This window comes from Oncorhynchus keta, chromosome 19 (assembly GCF_023373465.1).
Source record: "Oncorhynchus keta strain PuntledgeMale-10-30-2019 chromosome 19, Oket_V2, whole genome shotgun sequence".
Lineage (NCBI taxonomy): Eukaryota > Metazoa > Chordata > Actinopteri > Salmoniformes > Salmonidae > Oncorhynchus > Oncorhynchus keta.
This window is the reverse complement of record NC_068439.1, coordinates 39,011,114-39,029,291: the sequence shown is the minus strand read 5'-3', so window position 1 is coordinate 39,029,291 and position 18,178 is coordinate 39,011,114. Positions and strand designations below refer to the sequence as shown.

Sequence of the window (18,178 nt, the reverse complement as noted above, 5' to 3'; positions counted from 1 at the left end):
TTGAGTGGGAGCTGTGCCATAGGGTAGAACAAGTGCAGCACTGTATCTAACTTGGTCTTTGCAGCTGTTTTGACACAAGCTATCCCTGACTGCTGCAAGGCTGTGCCCCGTGATGGTTTTTGCCAGCCAGCCAATCACCTAGTTGGGGTTACACTGGCATTACCAATGGCACTTTATTTCTCGTGACACCATGGCTGTAGCGCCCGCCTCCCACTGCACCGGTATAAAAAGAGATGTGGGCTCATATTCTGTCCTTTTTCTCCGGTCTAAAGCAGGAATACCCGTTATCTGTATTGTTTCAGGTTAGTGAAGAAAATGTTCATTTCAGGATGTAATTGTTATGTAGCTACATTAATTACCTCAATACTGCTACACTTATTGCAGCATGGTTATGAAAGTGTGGCAGCCTCTTTTGGGGCGCATGATTTTAGGACCGGTCTGATTTGTACAAGATGACTAACTGCTTTTTAAAATTTGGTCAGTCTCATTGCAGACAACTTCACGTTTAGTGGGTAATTTATTTTCGTTCATGGTTAACGAAGTTTAACTGAATTGCTGTAATATAGCCTAGATAGAATTTTGAGTAGTCGGCTGTGCACGACTGCCTTCACGGCCATAAAGCGGGTGTCTTTGACTTGCCTCAACATGGCCGGCTTGCTAGTCTTATGACTGAACATGGAGGGCAGTGGGAGGGGAATGATTTGTGGCTAGCACATGGTGCATGAGTCAGGGGAGCCTATCGGCAATCTGTCGAATTCATCACTTGATTACACCATGAATTTCTACTGCAGCCATGTCGGCCATATGTGTATTTTGTGTAAATAAAATTGTACATCGGTAGTTATGTCAGTCTCCTTTTCATCAGTAAATCATGGGAAAGGAAAAGATCCACATCAACATTGTGGTCATTGGCCATGTCGACTCCGGAAAGTCAACCACCACAGGTCATCTGATCTACAAATGCGGAGGCATTGACAAGAGAACCATTGAAAAGTTCGAGAAGGAAGCCGCTGAGGTATGTTTGGGAGCCCTGGCATTTCCTAGGAATTCTGAGTTGGCTAATGTTGCTATGAATTGCGACGTTCTATAACGGGTGGGGTTAGAAGAGAAAATCCTTCAACTGGTTACTTTGACACGAGCGCCATCTACTGTACCAAATGTATTGTCAGTTGTGGCCATTGTGCACTAGTTGCAAATGGCATATATTGATGTTTAACTGATTAAAATCTTATTTAAATCTAATCTGTTTTGTCAGTGCATTATGACGAGTATTGGGGAACACTCAAACAAATGAATGTTGGCAAATGAGATTGAGTGACCAGTTTGACTTTAGTTAAGACAAATATGGATTATCTTTGATGGGACAGATTTATTGCTCAGCAGAAGTTTATCTGATTAGGCACACATTTTTGGAGTAATTTGGTTGGGATGGATCGTCAATTGGCAATTCATGAGTAATACTGTTGTAAATAGATTAAATTCTTAAATTGTGTTTGCATTTCATTAACTGACAAACTAGAACAAAATGATCAGACCTTTGTAGTAGGTGTAATTGGATTGATTTGAACTGTGTGGACATAAGTGCAATAAAAGCAAACTTTTCTTTACGTGTGTAGATGGGCAAGGGCTCTTTCAAGTATGCCTGGGTGCTGGACAAGCTGAAGGCTGAGAGGGAGCGTGGTATCACCATCGACATTTCCCTGTGGAAGTTCGAGACTGCCAAGTACTACGTCACAATCATTGATGCCCCTGGGCACAGAGACTTTATCAAGAACATGATCACTGGTACCTCTCAGGTAAAGATGAGCTTTAATGTCCAATCTGTTTCCTAACTGAAAGAATCAGTAGTGGCATTTTACCACAAGGTTTGGAGTGTCAATATCTATGACTTCATTTTCTCAGGCTGATTGCGCTGTGCTGATTGTTGCTGGTGGTGTGGGTGAGTTTGAGGCTGGTATCTCCAAGAACGGCCAGACCCGTGAGCACGCTCTCCTCGCCTACACTCTGGGAGTGAAACAGCTCATTGTTGGCGTCAACAAGATGGACTCTACTGAGCCCCCCTACAGCCAGAAGCGTTTTGAGGAGATCCAGAAGGAGGTCAGCACCTACATCAAGAAGATTGGCTACAACCCTGCCACTGTCGCCTTTGTGCCCATCTCTGGATGGCATGGGGACAACATGCTGGAGGCTAGCCCCAACGTGAGTAGCCCATCCACACATGATAAACTAAACCACAGCATTGTAGGTCTAGGTGGTTATATGTGTAAATTATTAGGGCTAGAACTTTAAAGTAGGATTAACTCTTGACAGGTAAGTAAGTCTGTGTAATATTGATCTTGTTTCTTCTGTTGGCCATTGCAGATGGGCTGGTTCAAGGGATGGAAGGTCGAACGTAAGGAGGGTGGCGCTAGCGGTGTGACCCTTCTGGAGGCTCTGGACTCTATCCTGGCCCCTTCCCGCCCCACTGACAAGCCCCTCCGTCTGCCCCTGCAGGACGTCTACAAAATCGGCGGTAAGAACCAGTCATAGATCAATATGTTTGAATGTACTGGTTATTTTCTTTAGACATGAATGGGTATGTGTCTTGTGGTTAAATACTTGTTTCCCATCAGGTATTGGAACAGTACCCGTGGGCCGTGTGGAGACTGGCACCCTGAAGGCCGGTATGATCGTCACCTTCGCCCCCGCTAATGTCACCACTGAGGTGAAGTCTGTGGAGATGCACCACGAGACCCTGGAAGCGGCTCTACCCGGTGACAATGTTGGCTTCAACGTCAAGAACGTGTCCGTCAAGGATATCCGTCGTGGCAACGTGGCTGGAGACAGCAAGAACGACCCCCCAATGGAGGCCGGCAACTTCACAGCTCAGGTGAGAGATGGAACTGATTTTCAATGTAGTTTTGGGAAAGATAACACAAAATACTAATATTCTAAGTCTACTTTACTACATATCTCGTGTCTGGCCACAAATTAGCACTTTCATAAACACATTTTTTTTAAAGTGCACTTTTTAAATTCAGTTTTGCCATGTACCAACCCCCTTTCACTGTAGGTCTAGAGTCCCACCCATCCTTACCCAAACTTTACCCCAATCTTCAGGTCATCATCCTGAACCACCCCGGCACCATCTCCCAGGGCTATGCCCCCGTACTGGATTGCCACACTGCTCACATCGCCTGCAAGTTCAGCGAGCTCAAGGAGAAGATCGACCGTCGTTCCGGCAAGAAGCTTGAGGACAACCCCAAAGCCCTGAAATCTGGAGACGCCGCCATCATTGTCATGGTGCCAGGAAAGCCCATGTGTGTGGAGAGCTTCGCTGCCTACCCTCCCCTTGGTGAGTCACACACGAACACCTAATGATGACGATTATGGGTTACGTGTTACGTGGGGTTTCCCATAACTGTATAGGACACATCTGGGTAATGCAGCCTTTTGGTATTGAAAGAATTCTCACACACATTTACTGTTGCATTGCTTGTAAGATGGTGAAGAGATCTTACTAGTCTCAACCTTACAATGTCACTTACAAAAACAGTGAAGTAGGAACTTCAATAACTTCTGGAATATGCTGACACTCCATTTAGCAAAACCACACAAAAAAAATCGTTCAGACCCGTCCAGTAACCATTTCTCTTAACTGTTGCAGGTCGTTTTGCTGTGCGCGACATGAGACAGACCGTTGCCGTTGGTGTCATCAAGGCCGTTGACAAGAAGGCTGCCAGCACTGGCAAGGTGACCAAGTCTGCCATTAAGGCCACCAAAGCCAAATGAATTCCTGCTCCAGACATCCAGCAACAACAAGGCGTGTCACCGGCATCCCATCCTGCAGTGTCTCAGAACCTGAGCTCTCTACTCAAGGACTGGCTAATGCTAATAAAAACCCATCGCAAAAGTTTTCGCAGGAAAGGAAAGCAAATGTTCGAAGAATAATGCTTTAGGGGAAATTATGATAAAACCAAAAATAAAAAACATGAACATTAACTGCCAAAACGCTGCTGTTTCTTGTTTCTCATAAGCCAAACGCTGAATCGGTTACTGTTGGATACATACTGGTATCTATCATGAAATTATATGTTGTGTTAGAATATGAAAATAAAGTCTGATTTCTGTTGCTGTGAAACATTGAGCTAGTTGTCAGATTTTGGATTGATTTGCTGAAAACGTTCCATTGGTTTACAATATTGACTACAAACAGAAAATAATACCTATCAATTTCTTTGGGGAATATTTGATAGATATGATTCACTGCCTCGGTTTTTCTCATTTGAGTTACTTCAGAAATGTAAGTGCTGTTGCTAAACATGTCAATACTGTAGATGCATACTTTCAGAAAAGTGTCTGCCCTGTAGGACATTGTACATCAGTACATTTCGGCTACTGTTAAATTATGGGGTTGTTACTGAAAGATAAACTAATTGCCAGTGTTTTTTTTCCCTTAATATTAAAGCTTTCGCACAAAATGGCAAGCTTTCACGAACCTAGTAGAGCATAATATTTTTATGACGGTACCTATACAATCCTCTGGTGAAAACCTCTCTTACAGTTTTACGTTCAGTATCAACCCGTCATCCACTGCTAAAAAGACAAAGGAGAGGCAATGCTCTTTTATCTTTCATTTATGTGACATCATACTTGGGAAATAGAAAGCGAAAATGGGAATAATGGCAGGAAACGGGGATATGCTGCCACAGAGAGAAGGAACACAGTAAGTGAGCCGACACGGAGAAGAGCAATAGCGACGTCTCAGTCTGTCACCCTACCAAGCTGATATTTGTGACAAAGACGGCAATAGCAGGTAAATCTTCACAACCCGTGAAACATTTCACAATGGTTGAATGATTATTTAACAATCGGTCTGGGATTATGGATAATATGTCACAAACCAGGTTGTCTTGAGTAACATGTAGCCTGTGCTGGGGTCATTGTGGTTCGGGTAAGGTCTTGGAAACAACAATTATGTTAATTCCTCATGGCAGGACCTCAGCATTACTTTCATTGTACTAAAATGACATCAAATTTAGTAATTTATTATGATTTCTGTGGTGCTATGTTTATAAGCACCCACTAAACGTTGAGTGAGGTAGTTTTTTTTATTATTGAGCAGTCCTATCCTATATACATTCAACCTCGAAGGAAGAGGATATTCAAATTATATTTATGTCATACTTGCAGATATAGTTTCTCTGAATTGATTTGTGTTTGTGTGCGTTGATCAAAGTAGAAAGATGAACAGAAGCACACCTCAGAGGGGATCATCTTCCAGGAGACAGAGCTCAGTTCCATCCACACCCTCTGGAGAGCACCAGACAACTCCATCACTCAGAAGGACCCGATCCACCCCCATCGACCTCCAACCTAGCCTGGGCAGAGAGGCAGAGGAGGGTGGGTTTCTGGACGGAGATGAAGGTAGCCCTATAGAGGACTCTCAGACTGGGGAATTGCTGGGTCAGGATGATGGAAATGCCAGTACCCCAGCCACACTCACCTCACACCTCCCTAGGCAGAGACCACACCTGGCAGGTAATAGCATGTTAGACCTACTCGCTTCAATGCTATTGTTGATTGTCCTCATCTGAAGTGTGTATCAGTGTATGTCAAAGATGCTGAGACAATCAGTAACATGTCAATTCTAGCTAGATTAATGAATGTAACATTCATTAATCTAGCTAGAATTGACATTCTGAGTTGAGTGAGTTTTTGCCTCTGAGACAGAAAGATGTTTTGTAGATTAAGTTCATGTGTGTATAATCCTGTAAAACAGGTTGAAAATTACACCATTCATGCTTCAATACAATGCTCATCTGAGACAGTCCAGCCAACACATCAATCTGCCCACAGCCAAGATCCCCAAACCAGGGGACGAGCTGGCCCCGATCTCCCCAGAGCTGGCTCGTTGGATCAGGCTTCGGGCCCAGGACCTTAAGCTCCGCCAGAGTGACCGGCAGTGGGCCGTGGACCTGGTCAACCATCTCCGGGAAAGCCTGCTGGTCTTCCTCAAGAACAGTGACGAGCAGCCCTACTTCCAGTCAGCCTCTGTGCTCAGCAGTGGCTCATACTACGAGATGGTCAAGGTAACTCACACCATGAGACGGGATATGTCTCTAGCTGGCAGCTCATTTAAAACACATGAACACAAGATAATAACCCAACAGCAAATGATCCACATTTCCACTTAAGGTGTGTTTTAAAAAACATGGATTAACCCTGAGTGACTGATTAGACAGTTTCGATGAGCCAATACTGCAATATGGCTGCCTGTCCTGCATTACCGGTAAATCTCTTACCCCCTCAACAATACCCCACCTTAACACCGATAGGAATGTTCACTGTCCGTCATCAAATTCTTTCCACAAACATATACAGCAAAAACAAATCCTCACCCCCAAACATATACAGTTGAAGTCAGAAGTTTACATACACCTTAGCCAAATACATTTAAACTCAGTTTTTCACAATTCCTGACATTTAATCCTAGTAAAAATTGCCTTTAAATTGTTTACCTTGGGTTAAATGTTTTGGACAGCCTTCCACAATAAGTTGGGTGAATTTTGGCCCATCCCCCCTGACAGAGCTGGTGTAACTGAGTCAGGTTTGTAGGCCTCCTTGCTTGCACACGCTTTTTCAGTTCTGCCCACAACTTTTCTATAGGATTGAGGTCAGGGCTTTGTGATGGCCAATACCTTGACTTTGTTGTCCTTAAGCCATTTTACCACAACTTTGGAAGTATGCTTGGGGTCATTGTCCATTTGGAAGACCCATTTTCGACCAAGCTTTAACTTCCTGACTGATGTCTTGAGATGTTGCTTCAATATATCCACATCATTTTCCTACCTCATGATGCCATCTATTTTGTGAAGTGCACCAGTCCCTCCTGCAGCAAAGCATCCCCACAACATGATGCTGCCACCCCTGTGCTTCACGGTTGGGATGGTGTTATTTGGCTTGCAAGCCTCCCCCTTTTTCCTCCAAACGTAACAATGGTCATTATGGCCAAACAGTTCTATTTTTGTTTCATCAGACCACAGGACATTTCTCAAAAAAGTATGATCTTTGTGGAACGGTCGTTAAGACACTAACAGCTTACAGATGGTAGGCAATTAAGGTCACAGTTACAAAAACGTAGGACACTAAAGAGGCCTTTCTGCTGACTCTGAAAAACACAAAAAGAAAGATGCCCAGGGTCCCTGCTCATCTGCGTGAACGTGCCTTAGGCATGCTGCAAGGAGGCATGAGGACTGCAGATGTGGCCAGGGCAATAAATTGCAATGTCCGTACTGTTAGACGCCTAAGACAGTGCTACAGGTAGGCAGGACGGACAGCTGATTGTCCTCGCAGTGGCAGACCACGTGTAACAACACCTGCACAGGATCGGTACATCCGAACATCACACCTGTGGGATAGGTACAGGATGGCAACAACAACTGCCCGAGTTACACCAGGAACGCACAATCCCTCCATCAGGGCTCAGACTGTCCACAATAGCCTGAGAGAGGCTGGACTGAGGGCTTGTAGGCCTGTTGTAAGGCAGGTCCTAACCAGACATCACCGGCAACAACGTTGCCTATGGGCACAAACCCACCGTCGCTGGACCAGACATGACTGGCAAAAAGTGCTCTTCACTGACGAGTCGCGGTTTTGTCTCACCAGGGGTGATGGTCAGATTTGCGTTTATCGTCAAATCAATGAGCGTTACACCGAGGCCTGTACTCTGGAGCGGGATCGATTTGGAGGTGGAGGATCCGTCATGGTCTGGGGCGGTGTGTCACAGCATCATCGGACGGAGCTTGTTGTCATTGCAGGCAATCTCAACGCTGTGCATTACAGGGAAGACATCCTCCTCCCTCATGTGGTACCCTTCCTGCAGGCTCATCCTGACATGACCCTCCAGCATGCCATACTGCTCGTTCTGTGTGTGATTTGCTGCAAGACAGAAATGTCAGTGTTCTGCCATGGCCAGCGAAGAGCCTGGATCTCAATCCCATTGAGCACGCCTGGGACCTGTTGGATCGGAGGGTGATTGCTAGGGCCATTCCCCCCAGAAATGTCATGGAACTTGCAGGTGCCTTGGTGGAAGAGTGGGGTAACATCTCACAGCAAGAACTGGCAAATCTGGTGCAGTCCATGAGGAGGAGATGCACTGCAGTGCGTAATGCAGCTGGTGGCCGCACCAGATACTGACTGCTACTTTTGATTTTGACCCCCCCCCCCTTTGTTCAGGGACACATTGCTCAATTTCTGTTAGTTACATGTCTGTGGAACTTTTTCAGTTTGTCTGAGTTATTGAATCTTAGGTTCATACAAATATTTACACATGTTAAGTTTGCTGAAAATAAACACAGTTGACAATGAGAGGACGCTTCTTTTTAAAAAACTTTTGTACCTGTTTCCTCCAGCATATTCACAAGGTCCGTTGCTGTTGTTCTGCGATTGAATTGCACTTTTCGCACCAAAGTACATTCATCTCTAGGAGACAGACCGCGTCTCCTTCCTGAGCGGTATGACTGATGTGGTCCCATGGTGTTTATACTTGCGTACTATTGTTTGTACTGATGAACGTGGTACCTTCAGGCATTTGGAAATTGCTCCCAGGGATGAACCAGACTTGTGGAGGTCTACATTTTTTTTCTGAGGTCTTGGTTGATTTCATTTGATTTTCCCATGATCTCAAGCAAAGAGGCACTGAGTTTGAAGGTAGGCCTTGAAATACATCCACAGGTACACCTCCAATTGGCTCAAATGATGTAAATTAGCCTATCAGAAGCTTCTAAAGCCAAGACATCATTTTGGGGAATTTTCCAAGCTGTTTAAAGGCATAGTCAACTTAGTGTATGTAAACTTCTGACCCACTGGAATTGTGATACAGTGAATTATAAGTGAAATAATCTGTCTGTAAACAATTTTTGGAAAAATGACTTGTGTCATGCACAAAGTCCTAACCGACTTGCCAAAACTATAGTTTGTTAAGAAGACATTTGTGGGAAATTTGTGGGAAATATGACATGCAAACATGGAGGTCCTTGTTCTTCTTGTGTCTTCTTGTGTTGAATGTCAAGTGTTGCTGTTTGTGAGTTCATCTGGGTCAGTCAAACCTTCCCTTTGCATTCAGTGACTATACTTTACTTTTATTATAATCCTGTGAATGAAACTAAATAGTATATAAATAGTCAATTGTACTTATTGCCATTGTGTGCCAACAGATACTCAACCCAAATGAGTTTGACATGATGCTGAAGCTCCAGTCTCCTTCCCGCCTCAAAATGACTGAGCTGGACCAATACCACGGCCTCTTCTACGAAGTCGCCCTATCCCGTTCAACCCGCTCCCACATACGGTCTTTCCTTTTGGACGATGGGCTCACCATCTCAGCCAGCAAGATCATAAGTGAAATGCACCGTCTGGTCCGCAAGTTCATCAGCACCTACAGAGGTGTGGTAACTGGTCTATATTCACCTGAGAGTATACGAATGCAGTCATATAAATGCTCACATACCCATACTGTATATCTTGTACAACTGGTTTTGTCTGTAGATGCTATGTTGTTGAGGGGTCAATATGATTATTTGAGCCTTTGAGGTCAGTGGTCGTAGTCCACATCTCCAACCACCTGGGGCATTTGTTTTGTCTAAATATGACATGACGTTGCCTGTATGCTTTTGTGTGTTCTGATCACCAGTGCCTGGAAATAGCTGGCGTTGGGTGGTGAATAGGAAGCGTCCAAACTCACCAGCGGTGACCCTTTCCCTGTTGGAGGTGGATAATGGGAAACAGGAACTACTTTCTGTGGATGTGGTGCCCGCCCTGGAAGTGCCTTCCTCACAGGGCTGGCCTCTGGCTGCCCGCGCCGGCCCAGATGTGGACAACTGGCTGGGGAAGAAGACCCGGCGCTCTCTCACCCACCAAACTTGCTTCTTTGTGCCCAAGAAACCCCCGGGACGAAACCTTAGTGAGGCAGCTAAAGGTGTGCGGAACATTGTTGTTTTGTGCCAGAGCCAGATGTGCAGGACTCTGGATGTGTATAGTTTTTGTGACTGATACATGATTGATACACTGACTGTGAATGATATTTTCCCTTTGATTGAAATGTTGCTGCTTTGTCTCCTGCAGAGAGTTGGAGGATTTCCTTTTCTCACATAGAAAAGGAACTGATCAAGACTCATGGGAACAAGAGGACCTGCTGTGAGACCTCTGCCACCAAGTGCTGCCGGTCAGAATTCACTCTACAACACCGTTTACTATCACCTGTGACTCATTTAGCCCTAATACTGAACAAACACCTTTATGTGAAGTGATCGATATTATGAATCTCTTTTTCTCTCCTCCTCTCGTTTAGTAAGCAGTGCTTCAAGCTTCTTAAGTGCCTGATCGAGGGACTGAAGCAACGCTACCCTCAAGAGCTGGATGCTCTGTGCTCCTACCACGGGAAGACAGCCTTCCTACACACCCTCTCGATCAGGGCCCAGGACTCCCTGTGGACGCCCCGTCAGCTGCCTGCCTGCTTCATGCACCTCCTAAGGGCCCTGGAGGGCCACGCAATCAGTGGTCTGCTCCCCCACTTCTTTGTCCCCACCTCCAACCTCTTTGCCCCACCAACCTTCCCGCGCAAAGCTTTGGTGTTTCTGATTGAGGCTCTGGAGGAGCAGAGGAGACAGGGGCTTCCCCTTTTAATGCCCCCGGCTCCTGCCCCACCACTGGCAGTGCACTCCCCCAGTGACTCCCAGCCCCAGCTTTCCCCTGTTGTACAGCAGACTCCTGTTATCCAGTATCCTGTTATCCTGCCACCCCAAGTTGTTGAGATGAAATCCTTTGAGCAAATGTTCAAAATTGTGGCTTTGGTTGTGGTTCTTGTCTATGTTTGTTACCTCCTGTAGAGGTGTCTGTCCTGCCCATCGGTGGTAGGAAGGTGGCAGAGACAGTCTATCTACAGCAGATGGTGGTAAAATGACATGCAGCTGTAGAAAATGGTATGCCATTTTGAAACAGTATAACATAGGATAGGATTCCAGATTTGTATTTCTCTCTAAATCATGTCTTTGCTCTAGACAAACACAATGAAACATTTAGCCCAAAAGTAAAAATGTTGTATTTGTATATACAGTGCATTCGGAAAGTATTCAGACCCCTTCCTTTTTCCACATTTTGTTATGTTGCAGCCTTATTCTAAACGGTTCCTCATTAATCTAGACACAATACCCCACAATGCCGAAGCGAAAACAGGTTTTTAGAAATGTATAAAAAAATAACAAACAGAAATACCTTATTTATATAAGTATTCAGACCTTTTGCTATGATTCTCGAAATTGAGCTCAGGTGCATCCTGTTTCCGTTGATCATCCTTTATATGTTTCTACAACTTGATTGGAGTCCACCTGTGGTAAACTCAGTTGATTGGACATGATTTGGAAAGTAACACACCTGTTTATATAAGGTCCCACAGTTGACAGTGCATGTTAGAGCAAAAACCAAGCCATGAGGTCAAAAGAATTGTCCAAGGAGCACCGAGACAGGTACCAAAAAATGTCTGCAGCTTTGAAGGTCTCCAAGAACACAGTGGCCTCCATCATTCTTAAATGGAAGTAGTTTGGAACCACCAAGACTCTTCCTAGAGCTGGCCGCCAGGCCAAACTGAGCAATCGGGGGAGAAGGGTCTTGGTCAGGGAGGTGACCAATAACCCGATGGTCACTCCGACAGAGCTCCAGAGTTCCACTGTGGCGATGGGAGAACCTTCCAGAAAGAAAACCATCTCTGCAGCACTGCCCCAATCAGGCCTTTATGGTAGAGTGGCCAGATGGAAGCCACTCTTCAGTAAAAGGCACACGATTCTCTGGTCTGATGAAACCAAGATTGAACTCTTTGGCCTGAATGCCAAGTGTCACATCTGGAAGATAACTTGGTCCCTTCCCTACGGGAGAGCATAGTGGTGGCAGCATCATGCTGTGGGGATGTTTTTCAGCACCAGAGACTGGGTGACTAGTCAGGATTGAGGGAAAGATCAACAGAGCAAAATACAATGCGATGCTTGATGAAAACCTGCTCCAGCGCGCTCAGGACCTGACTGTGGCGAAGGTTCAGCTTCCAACAGGACAACGACCCTGAGCACACAGCCAAGACAACGCAGGAGTGGATTTGGGACAAGTCTCTGAAGGTCATTGAGTGGCCCAGCCAGAGCCCGGACTTGAACCCGATCTAACATCTGCACAGAGACCTGAAAATAGCTGTGCAGCGAAGCTCCCCATCCAACCTGACAGAGCTTGAGAGGATCTGGGAGAAACTCTCCAAAGACTGTTGTGCCCAGCTAGTAGTGTCATACCCAAGAAGACTTGAGGCTGTAATCGATCCCAAAGGTGCTTCAAGGGTCTGAATACTTAAGTACCGACCAATCTAAAGACTAGAGCTGCCGCTTTCAAGGAGCGGGACACTAATCCGGACACTTATAAGAAATCCTGCTATGCATTCAGATGAACCATCAAACAGGCAAAGTGTCAATACAGAACTAAGATTGGATCCTACTTCACCGGCTCTGACACTCGTCAGATGTGGCAGGGCTTGCAAACTATTATGGACTACAAAGGGAAACTTAACCGCAAGCTGCCCAGTGATGCGAGCCTACCAGACAGTCTAAATGCCTGCTATGCTCGCTTTGAGGAAAGCAACACTGAAGCATGCATGAGAGCACCAGCTGTTCCGGATGACTGTGTGAGCGAGACCTTTAAACAGGTCAACATGTACAGGGCCAGACGGGTTACCAGGACGTGTACTCAGAGCGTGCGCGGACCGACTGGCAAGTGTCTTCACTGATATTTTCAATCTCTCCCTGACCGAGTCTGTAGTACCTACATGTTTCAAGCAGACTGCCATAGATCCTGTGCACAAGAAAGCGAAGGTAACCTGCCTAAATGACTACTGCCCCATAGCACTCACGTTGGTAACCATGAAGTGCTTTGAAAGGCTGGTCATGGCTCACATCAGCACCATCATCCTGGAAACCCTAGACCCACTCCAATTTGCATACCGCCCCAACAGATCCACAGATGACTTCATCTCAATCGCACTCCACACTGCCCTATTCCACCTGGACAAAATGAATACCTATGTGAGAATGCTGTTCATTGACTACAGCTCAGCGTTCACCACTGTAGTGCCCACAAGCTCATCACCAAGCTAAGGACCCTGGGACATAACACCTCCCTCTGCAACTGGATCCTGGACTTCCTGACAGGCCGCCTCTAAGCTGTAAGGGTAGGCAACAACACATTTGCCACGCTGATCCTCAACACGGGGGGACCCTCAGGGGTGCATGCTTAGTCCTCTCCTGTACTCCTTGTTCAACCACGACTGTGTGGCCAAGCACGACTCCAACACCATCATTAATTTTGCTGACCACACAACAGTGGTAGGCCTGATCACCGACAACGATGAGACAGCCTATAGGGAGGAGGTCAGAGACCTGGCAGTGTGGTGACAGGACAACAACCTCTCAATGTGAGCAAGACAAAGGAGATGATCGTGGACGACAGGAAAAGGAGGGCTGAACAGGCCCCCATCCACATCGACGGGGCTGTAGTGGAGTAGGTTGAGAACTTCAATTTCCTTGGTGTTCACGTCACCAACAAACTATCATGGTCCAAATACACCAAGAAAGTGGTGAAGAGACCACGACAATGCCTTTTCGCCCTCAAGAGATTGAAAAGATTTGGCAAGGGTCCCCAGACCATCAAAAAGTTCCACAGCTGCACCATCGAGAGCATCCTGACCGGTCGCAACACCGCCTGGTATGGCAACTGCTCGGTATCCGACCGTAAGGTACTGCAGAGGGTAGTGCATACGGCGCCATACATTACTGGGGCCAAGGTTCCTGCCATCCAGGACCTATATACTAGGGGGTGTCAGAGGAAGTTCCAAAAAATTGTCAAAGACTCCAGTCACCCAAGTTATAGACTGTTCTCTCCAAGTTTAGGTCCAAAAGGCTCCTTAACAGCTTCTAACCTCAAGCCATAAGACTGCTGAACAATTAATCAAATGGCCATCCAGACTATTTGCATTGACCCCCCTTTGTTTTTACACTGCTGCTACTCGCTGTTTATTATCTATGCATTGTCACTTCACCCCGACCTACATGTGCAAATTACCTTGACTAACCTGTACCTCTGCACATTGACCCTGTACCCCCTGTATATAGCCTCATTATTATTGTGTTATAATACATTTTTCTTTGATCTTATTTAGTCAATCTTTTCTTAACTCTATTTTCTTAAAACGGCATTGTTGGTTAAAGGCTTGTAGGTAAGCATTTCATGGTAATGTTCGGCACATGTGACAAATAAAATTGTATTCGATTTTTTAATTCAGAAAAAAAAGATGTACCAAATTTTCTACAAACCTGTTTTATTGCTTTGTCATTTTAATCCATTTTCATCCATTTTAGAATACGGCTGTAATGTAACAAATTGTGGAAAATGTCAAAGGGTCTGAATACTTTCCGAATGCACTGACAGTTATGCAGATTACCATGAGTTTAGTAGCTACGCAATGTATTGTTAACTACTACTCCCAATGTACATTTACATTTGAGTCATTTAACAGACGCTCTTATCCAGAGCGACTTACAGTAGTGCTTACATTTTCATACTTTCTTTGTACTTGTACTTCATAACAAACATTTAAATAAACATGATTAAGTATCACTTGTCCTGCATGTATGATCTTATATTTTATAATATGGTGTGTGTAAATTAAATCCTTGTTTCCTTACAGTGCTATAAGAGAGTTGCTGGTCTGAAAATGGTTCCAATAATGGTTCCAATAATTTCCCCACCATTTATTTTCAGTGGCGTGCATTCATTCATGGATGCCAAGGGCAGCCAGGCTTCTCAAATTATTTTACCAAGAAATATATATTTTTTTTAATCTTTCATTATTTTCCTCCAATTCGCAAGAGGCTAAATGTATTTTACCAGAGAAACCATCGGAGCGAGCGAAACAGTGCACCTCTGTATCTGTAGGCCATCTATCTGATACTGTCTGGTCAGAAAGAGTATGACATTGTTGCAGCCCATAGCATTGAATGCAAGGGAAACCAGAGAGCGATTGACTTCCCTTTATATCTTTTTTATAACATAATAGCCAATCAGCGTTGAGCTAAACTGATTAAGCTCAACTGTATATGGTCCCGGCGCACCAAAACAAAGTGTCAAGGGAAGCCAGTTTGGATTTGGCTTTACACCAATCACAAGCCAAACATCATTTACAGAAAAAACTTGTTGCATCTTCTTGTGTCGTTGTCCTCCGGTGGCTAGCAAGCATGCTAAAATGATCCCTTTCTTAAATTAGCCATGGATAGAGATATGGATTTGGACTTGTGGTTTTACTTAATTCTCTGTACTGGCCAATGATTATAATGGTGATTCTGATCTAACCATAAATTCATACATTGTGCCCCTGGCCTGAGAGGATGGAAGTTCAATATGTAGCTAGATGTAGTAGGCTAATGTTAAGAAACTAGCCTGTCGCGTTGTTGCCCATGAAAGGAAGTTAGGCTAGCGAGGAAGCATTTTAACCAGGTAGCCTAGGACAACAAAAACTAAAGTGTGATCTGCAGTGCCGATTTTAGCATGTAAATCTTGGTGGGGCAAAAAAAAAAAACGCATGCCAGCAAAGCAACAACACAACACTAAACAATACATGAATTGTACTATAACGGTGACAAACAGTGCCCACAAACTGTTTAAATAAAGCTATCCCAACAGCAGAGCTTTCTTTTCACCACCATGGAGTGAAACCTTACCACTATTACATCTGGCTATCAGCGGAGTCTTGTCTGGCAGCGAAACAGTTCATTCAGCCTAATTTACTTCCTTTAAAGAAAACATAGCTGATATGGGTGACTTTCTTAAAAATGTGATGTTGAGATGTACAGACTATAAGGGGACGACGAGCAGATACGGGGCAATCTGTCATTTCAATTAAGACATTAACGAGGACGGACGTAGTCGATATAACTATTTCTTCATCACTTTAGAAACGTACAGCAACAGAATTCAGAACATGGGCCGTTCTTACATTATTCTCCCTGTACACCAAGTCAGAAATGTAGGATAAATAAAGGGGGTATATAGAGTGCATTCTGAAATTGTATTCAGACCCCTTCCCTTTTTTCACATTTTGTTACGTTACAGCCTTCTTCTAAAATGTATTTAGTTTTTAATTGTCCTCATCAATACCCCATAATGACAAAGCGAAAACAGGTTTTTCCATTTTTTATTTTGAATACATTTGCAAATATTTCTAAAAAACTGTTTTTTCTTTGTCATTATGGGGTATTGTGTGTAGATTGATGAGGAAAAAAACTATTTAATAAATTTTCCAAATGCACTGTAAGCAGACAATGAAAGGTTTTATAATATTTAGTGCTTACATTTCTCTAAAATAGGCTACTGGCCAATTAATAATGGAACACTAGTCACTTTAATAATTTTCAAATAATGTTTACATACTGCTTTACTCATCTCATATGTATATATTGTATTCTATTCTACTGTAATGAATGCCACTCCGACATTGCTCAATTTAATATTTATATATTTCTTAATTCCATTATTTTACTTTTAGGTTTGTGTGTATTGTTGTGAATTGTTTTAGATACTACAGCACTGTTAGATACTACTGCACTGTTGGAGCTAGGAACACAAGCATTTCACTACACCCGCAATAACATCTGCTAAATATATGTATGTGACCAATAACATTTGATTTGAGGCTACATGTGCACCACAAAGTCAGAACAGTAGGCTAAGTTATGAGGGGGGAAGGGACCAAATTATTAGGGTGAGGCACATGGGCTACTAACAGCTTACTAAATAACATACTCTTATTATTACGTTCTTAGCTGGCATTTTTTATAATTTATGCAGCAGCATACAATACATTTTTGGACTCACCTTGTTGTGCTGTGATCACTTGAAAAAGAAGGTGGCGCAGCGGTCCTTGTGGGCAAATTGTCTCATCAACATATGGCATGGATTTATTGTGCTTTCAAGACAACTGGGAACTGGAAAAAAACAAGGTAGAATCACAACGTCAGTGTGATTTCTAGAGCTCTAGAAAGACGCCTGAGTTCCCGAATTGGATGACCATTTTCCCAGTCGGAGCTCTTTTTTTCAGAGTTCCCAGTTGTCTTGAACTCACTGAAGTCTGAGATTTCCCAGTTCCGAGTTTCCAGTTGTTTTAAACATGGCAGAAGTAATGCTGGATTGACAGCATGAATGTTTATCCTTTTAAGCTTGGTAAAGAGACTCTTAAACCCAGACTTGGACCACACACCCACTCCACTGAATAGCAGGCTAGTGATTGCTTGCAACGCTTGCAGCTAGCCACTGATTCCTTCCAAACCACTCATTGTTGAATTTGTGATTTCAAACTTGTTGTGTAATGTTTATGTCCAATGGCAGATGAGCATCAATACATTTATCTATAATTTATCTTCATAAAACAAGGATTGAAAAGGATTTTCCAGTAGATTGTAGATGTGATTCAAGATGATGACTGCTTGTCTAGCTTACTAGCTAAGATTTAGAAAGTATGATGTTGACATGATCAGTCCAATCAAAGCCACGGTAGATATAATGTGATTTGATGTCATTTTATCTGTGGCCAATGACCTTGAGCCTTCTTGGATGGGCACTTCTAATGTAACTCTAGGCAGCACCCAAGGGCTTGAATTTTCGAGCTGTCCCCTTAGATTTTGCGGTGACGTAGTGTCCCCATGAGTGACAGTACACTGAGCCAATCACGGCGCGACTAGAGGACATTACCAACCCCTAAGCTCCATATTTTCCACTTCTGCCCCACCACCACAGAAAGCACTGAGCTAGGCAGAAACACCTGCATTTTGGAGCAGCCTTAGTCCAAAAAAGAGATCACGTTTGCATGCAGCTTTATTAACTCAATTATTATTTTTATTTTTTACATTGTTTGAAAACTGATATGTGACACATTAATTAATGCCAAAATAGCATGCAAATTAGGCAAAAAAATAGGGATGACATTTTCCACTTGTAATTTTGCTTTAAATAAACCATTTTATTGTGTTCTTGAATCTAAACAGTCTTATATAAGCGCAATTGAATAATGATATATACTGTTTTACTGTACATTATTATTGAATTTGTGCGCCTATGGAAC

The 18,178-nt window shown here is 43.9% G+C and overlaps 2 protein-coding genes across 3 annotated transcripts; both read left to right on the top strand.

The window, feature by feature from the left end:
• Positions 1-84: 84 nt before the first annotated feature.
• On the top strand, positions 85-4,126 carry LOC118398257 (elongation factor 1-alpha-like). Its single transcript, XM_035793418.2, has 8 exons — positions 85-302; positions 866-1,015; positions 1,617-1,796; positions 1,903-2,199; positions 2,362-2,512; positions 2,613-2,869; positions 3,100-3,334; positions 3,647-4,126. The coding sequence occupies exons 2-8, from the start codon at positions 872-874 to the stop codon at positions 3,769-3,771; spliced, it is 1,389 nt and encodes a 462-aa protein (XP_035649311.1). The 5' UTR covers positions 85-302; positions 866-871; the 3' UTR covers positions 3,772-4,126.
• A 544-nt stretch (positions 4,127-4,670) lies between these two features.
• LOC118398256 (cyclic GMP-AMP synthase-like) lies at positions 4,671-14,043 on the top strand. Of its 2 annotated transcripts, none has more exons than XM_035793416.2 (7): positions 4,671-4,795; positions 5,219-5,520; positions 5,839-6,071; positions 9,198-9,426; positions 9,674-9,958; positions 10,105-10,204; positions 10,331-14,043. In XM_035793416.2, exons 2-7 carry the CDS (start codon positions 5,226-5,228, stop codon positions 10,866-10,868), a joined length of 1,680 nt encoding a protein of 559 aa, XP_035649309.1. In that variant the 5' UTR covers positions 4,671-4,795; positions 5,219-5,225; the 3' UTR covers positions 10,869-14,043. The 2 variants fall into 2 exon arrangements, with proteins under 2 accessions (XP_035649309.1, XP_035649310.1); XM_035793417.2 differs by having other exon boundaries at positions 4,694-4,795; positions 5,222-5,520.
• The last annotated feature ends 4,135 nt before the right edge of the window (positions 14,044-18,178 follow it).

Excerpts from the sequence above, each read along its gene's own strand:
- LOC118398257 (XM_035793418.2), top strand. The coding sequence starts at position 872 with ATGGGAAAGGAAAAGATCCACATCAACATTGTGGTCATTGGCCATGTC. Across the intron at positions 1,797-1,902 it reads TGATCACTGGTACCTCTCAG|GCTGATTGCGCTGTGCTGAT; the intron begins GTAAAGATGAGC and ends TCATTTTCTCAG. Across the intron at positions 2,870-3,099 it reads CCGGCAACTTCACAGCTCAG|GTCATCATCCTGAACCACCC; the intron begins GTGAGAGATGGA and ends CCCAATCTTCAG.
- LOC118398256 (XM_035793416.2), top strand. The coding sequence starts at position 5,226 with ATGAACAGAAGCACACCTCAGAGGGGATCATCTTCCAGGAGACAGAGC. Across the intron at positions 5,521-5,838 it reads GCAGAGACCACACCTGGCAG|CCAAGATCCCCAAACCAGGG; the intron begins GTAATAGCATGT and ends ATCTGCCCACAG. Across the intron at positions 9,427-9,673 it reads GTTCATCAGCACCTACAGAG|TGCCTGGAAATAGCTGGCGT; the intron begins GTGTGGTAACTG and ends TCTGATCACCAG.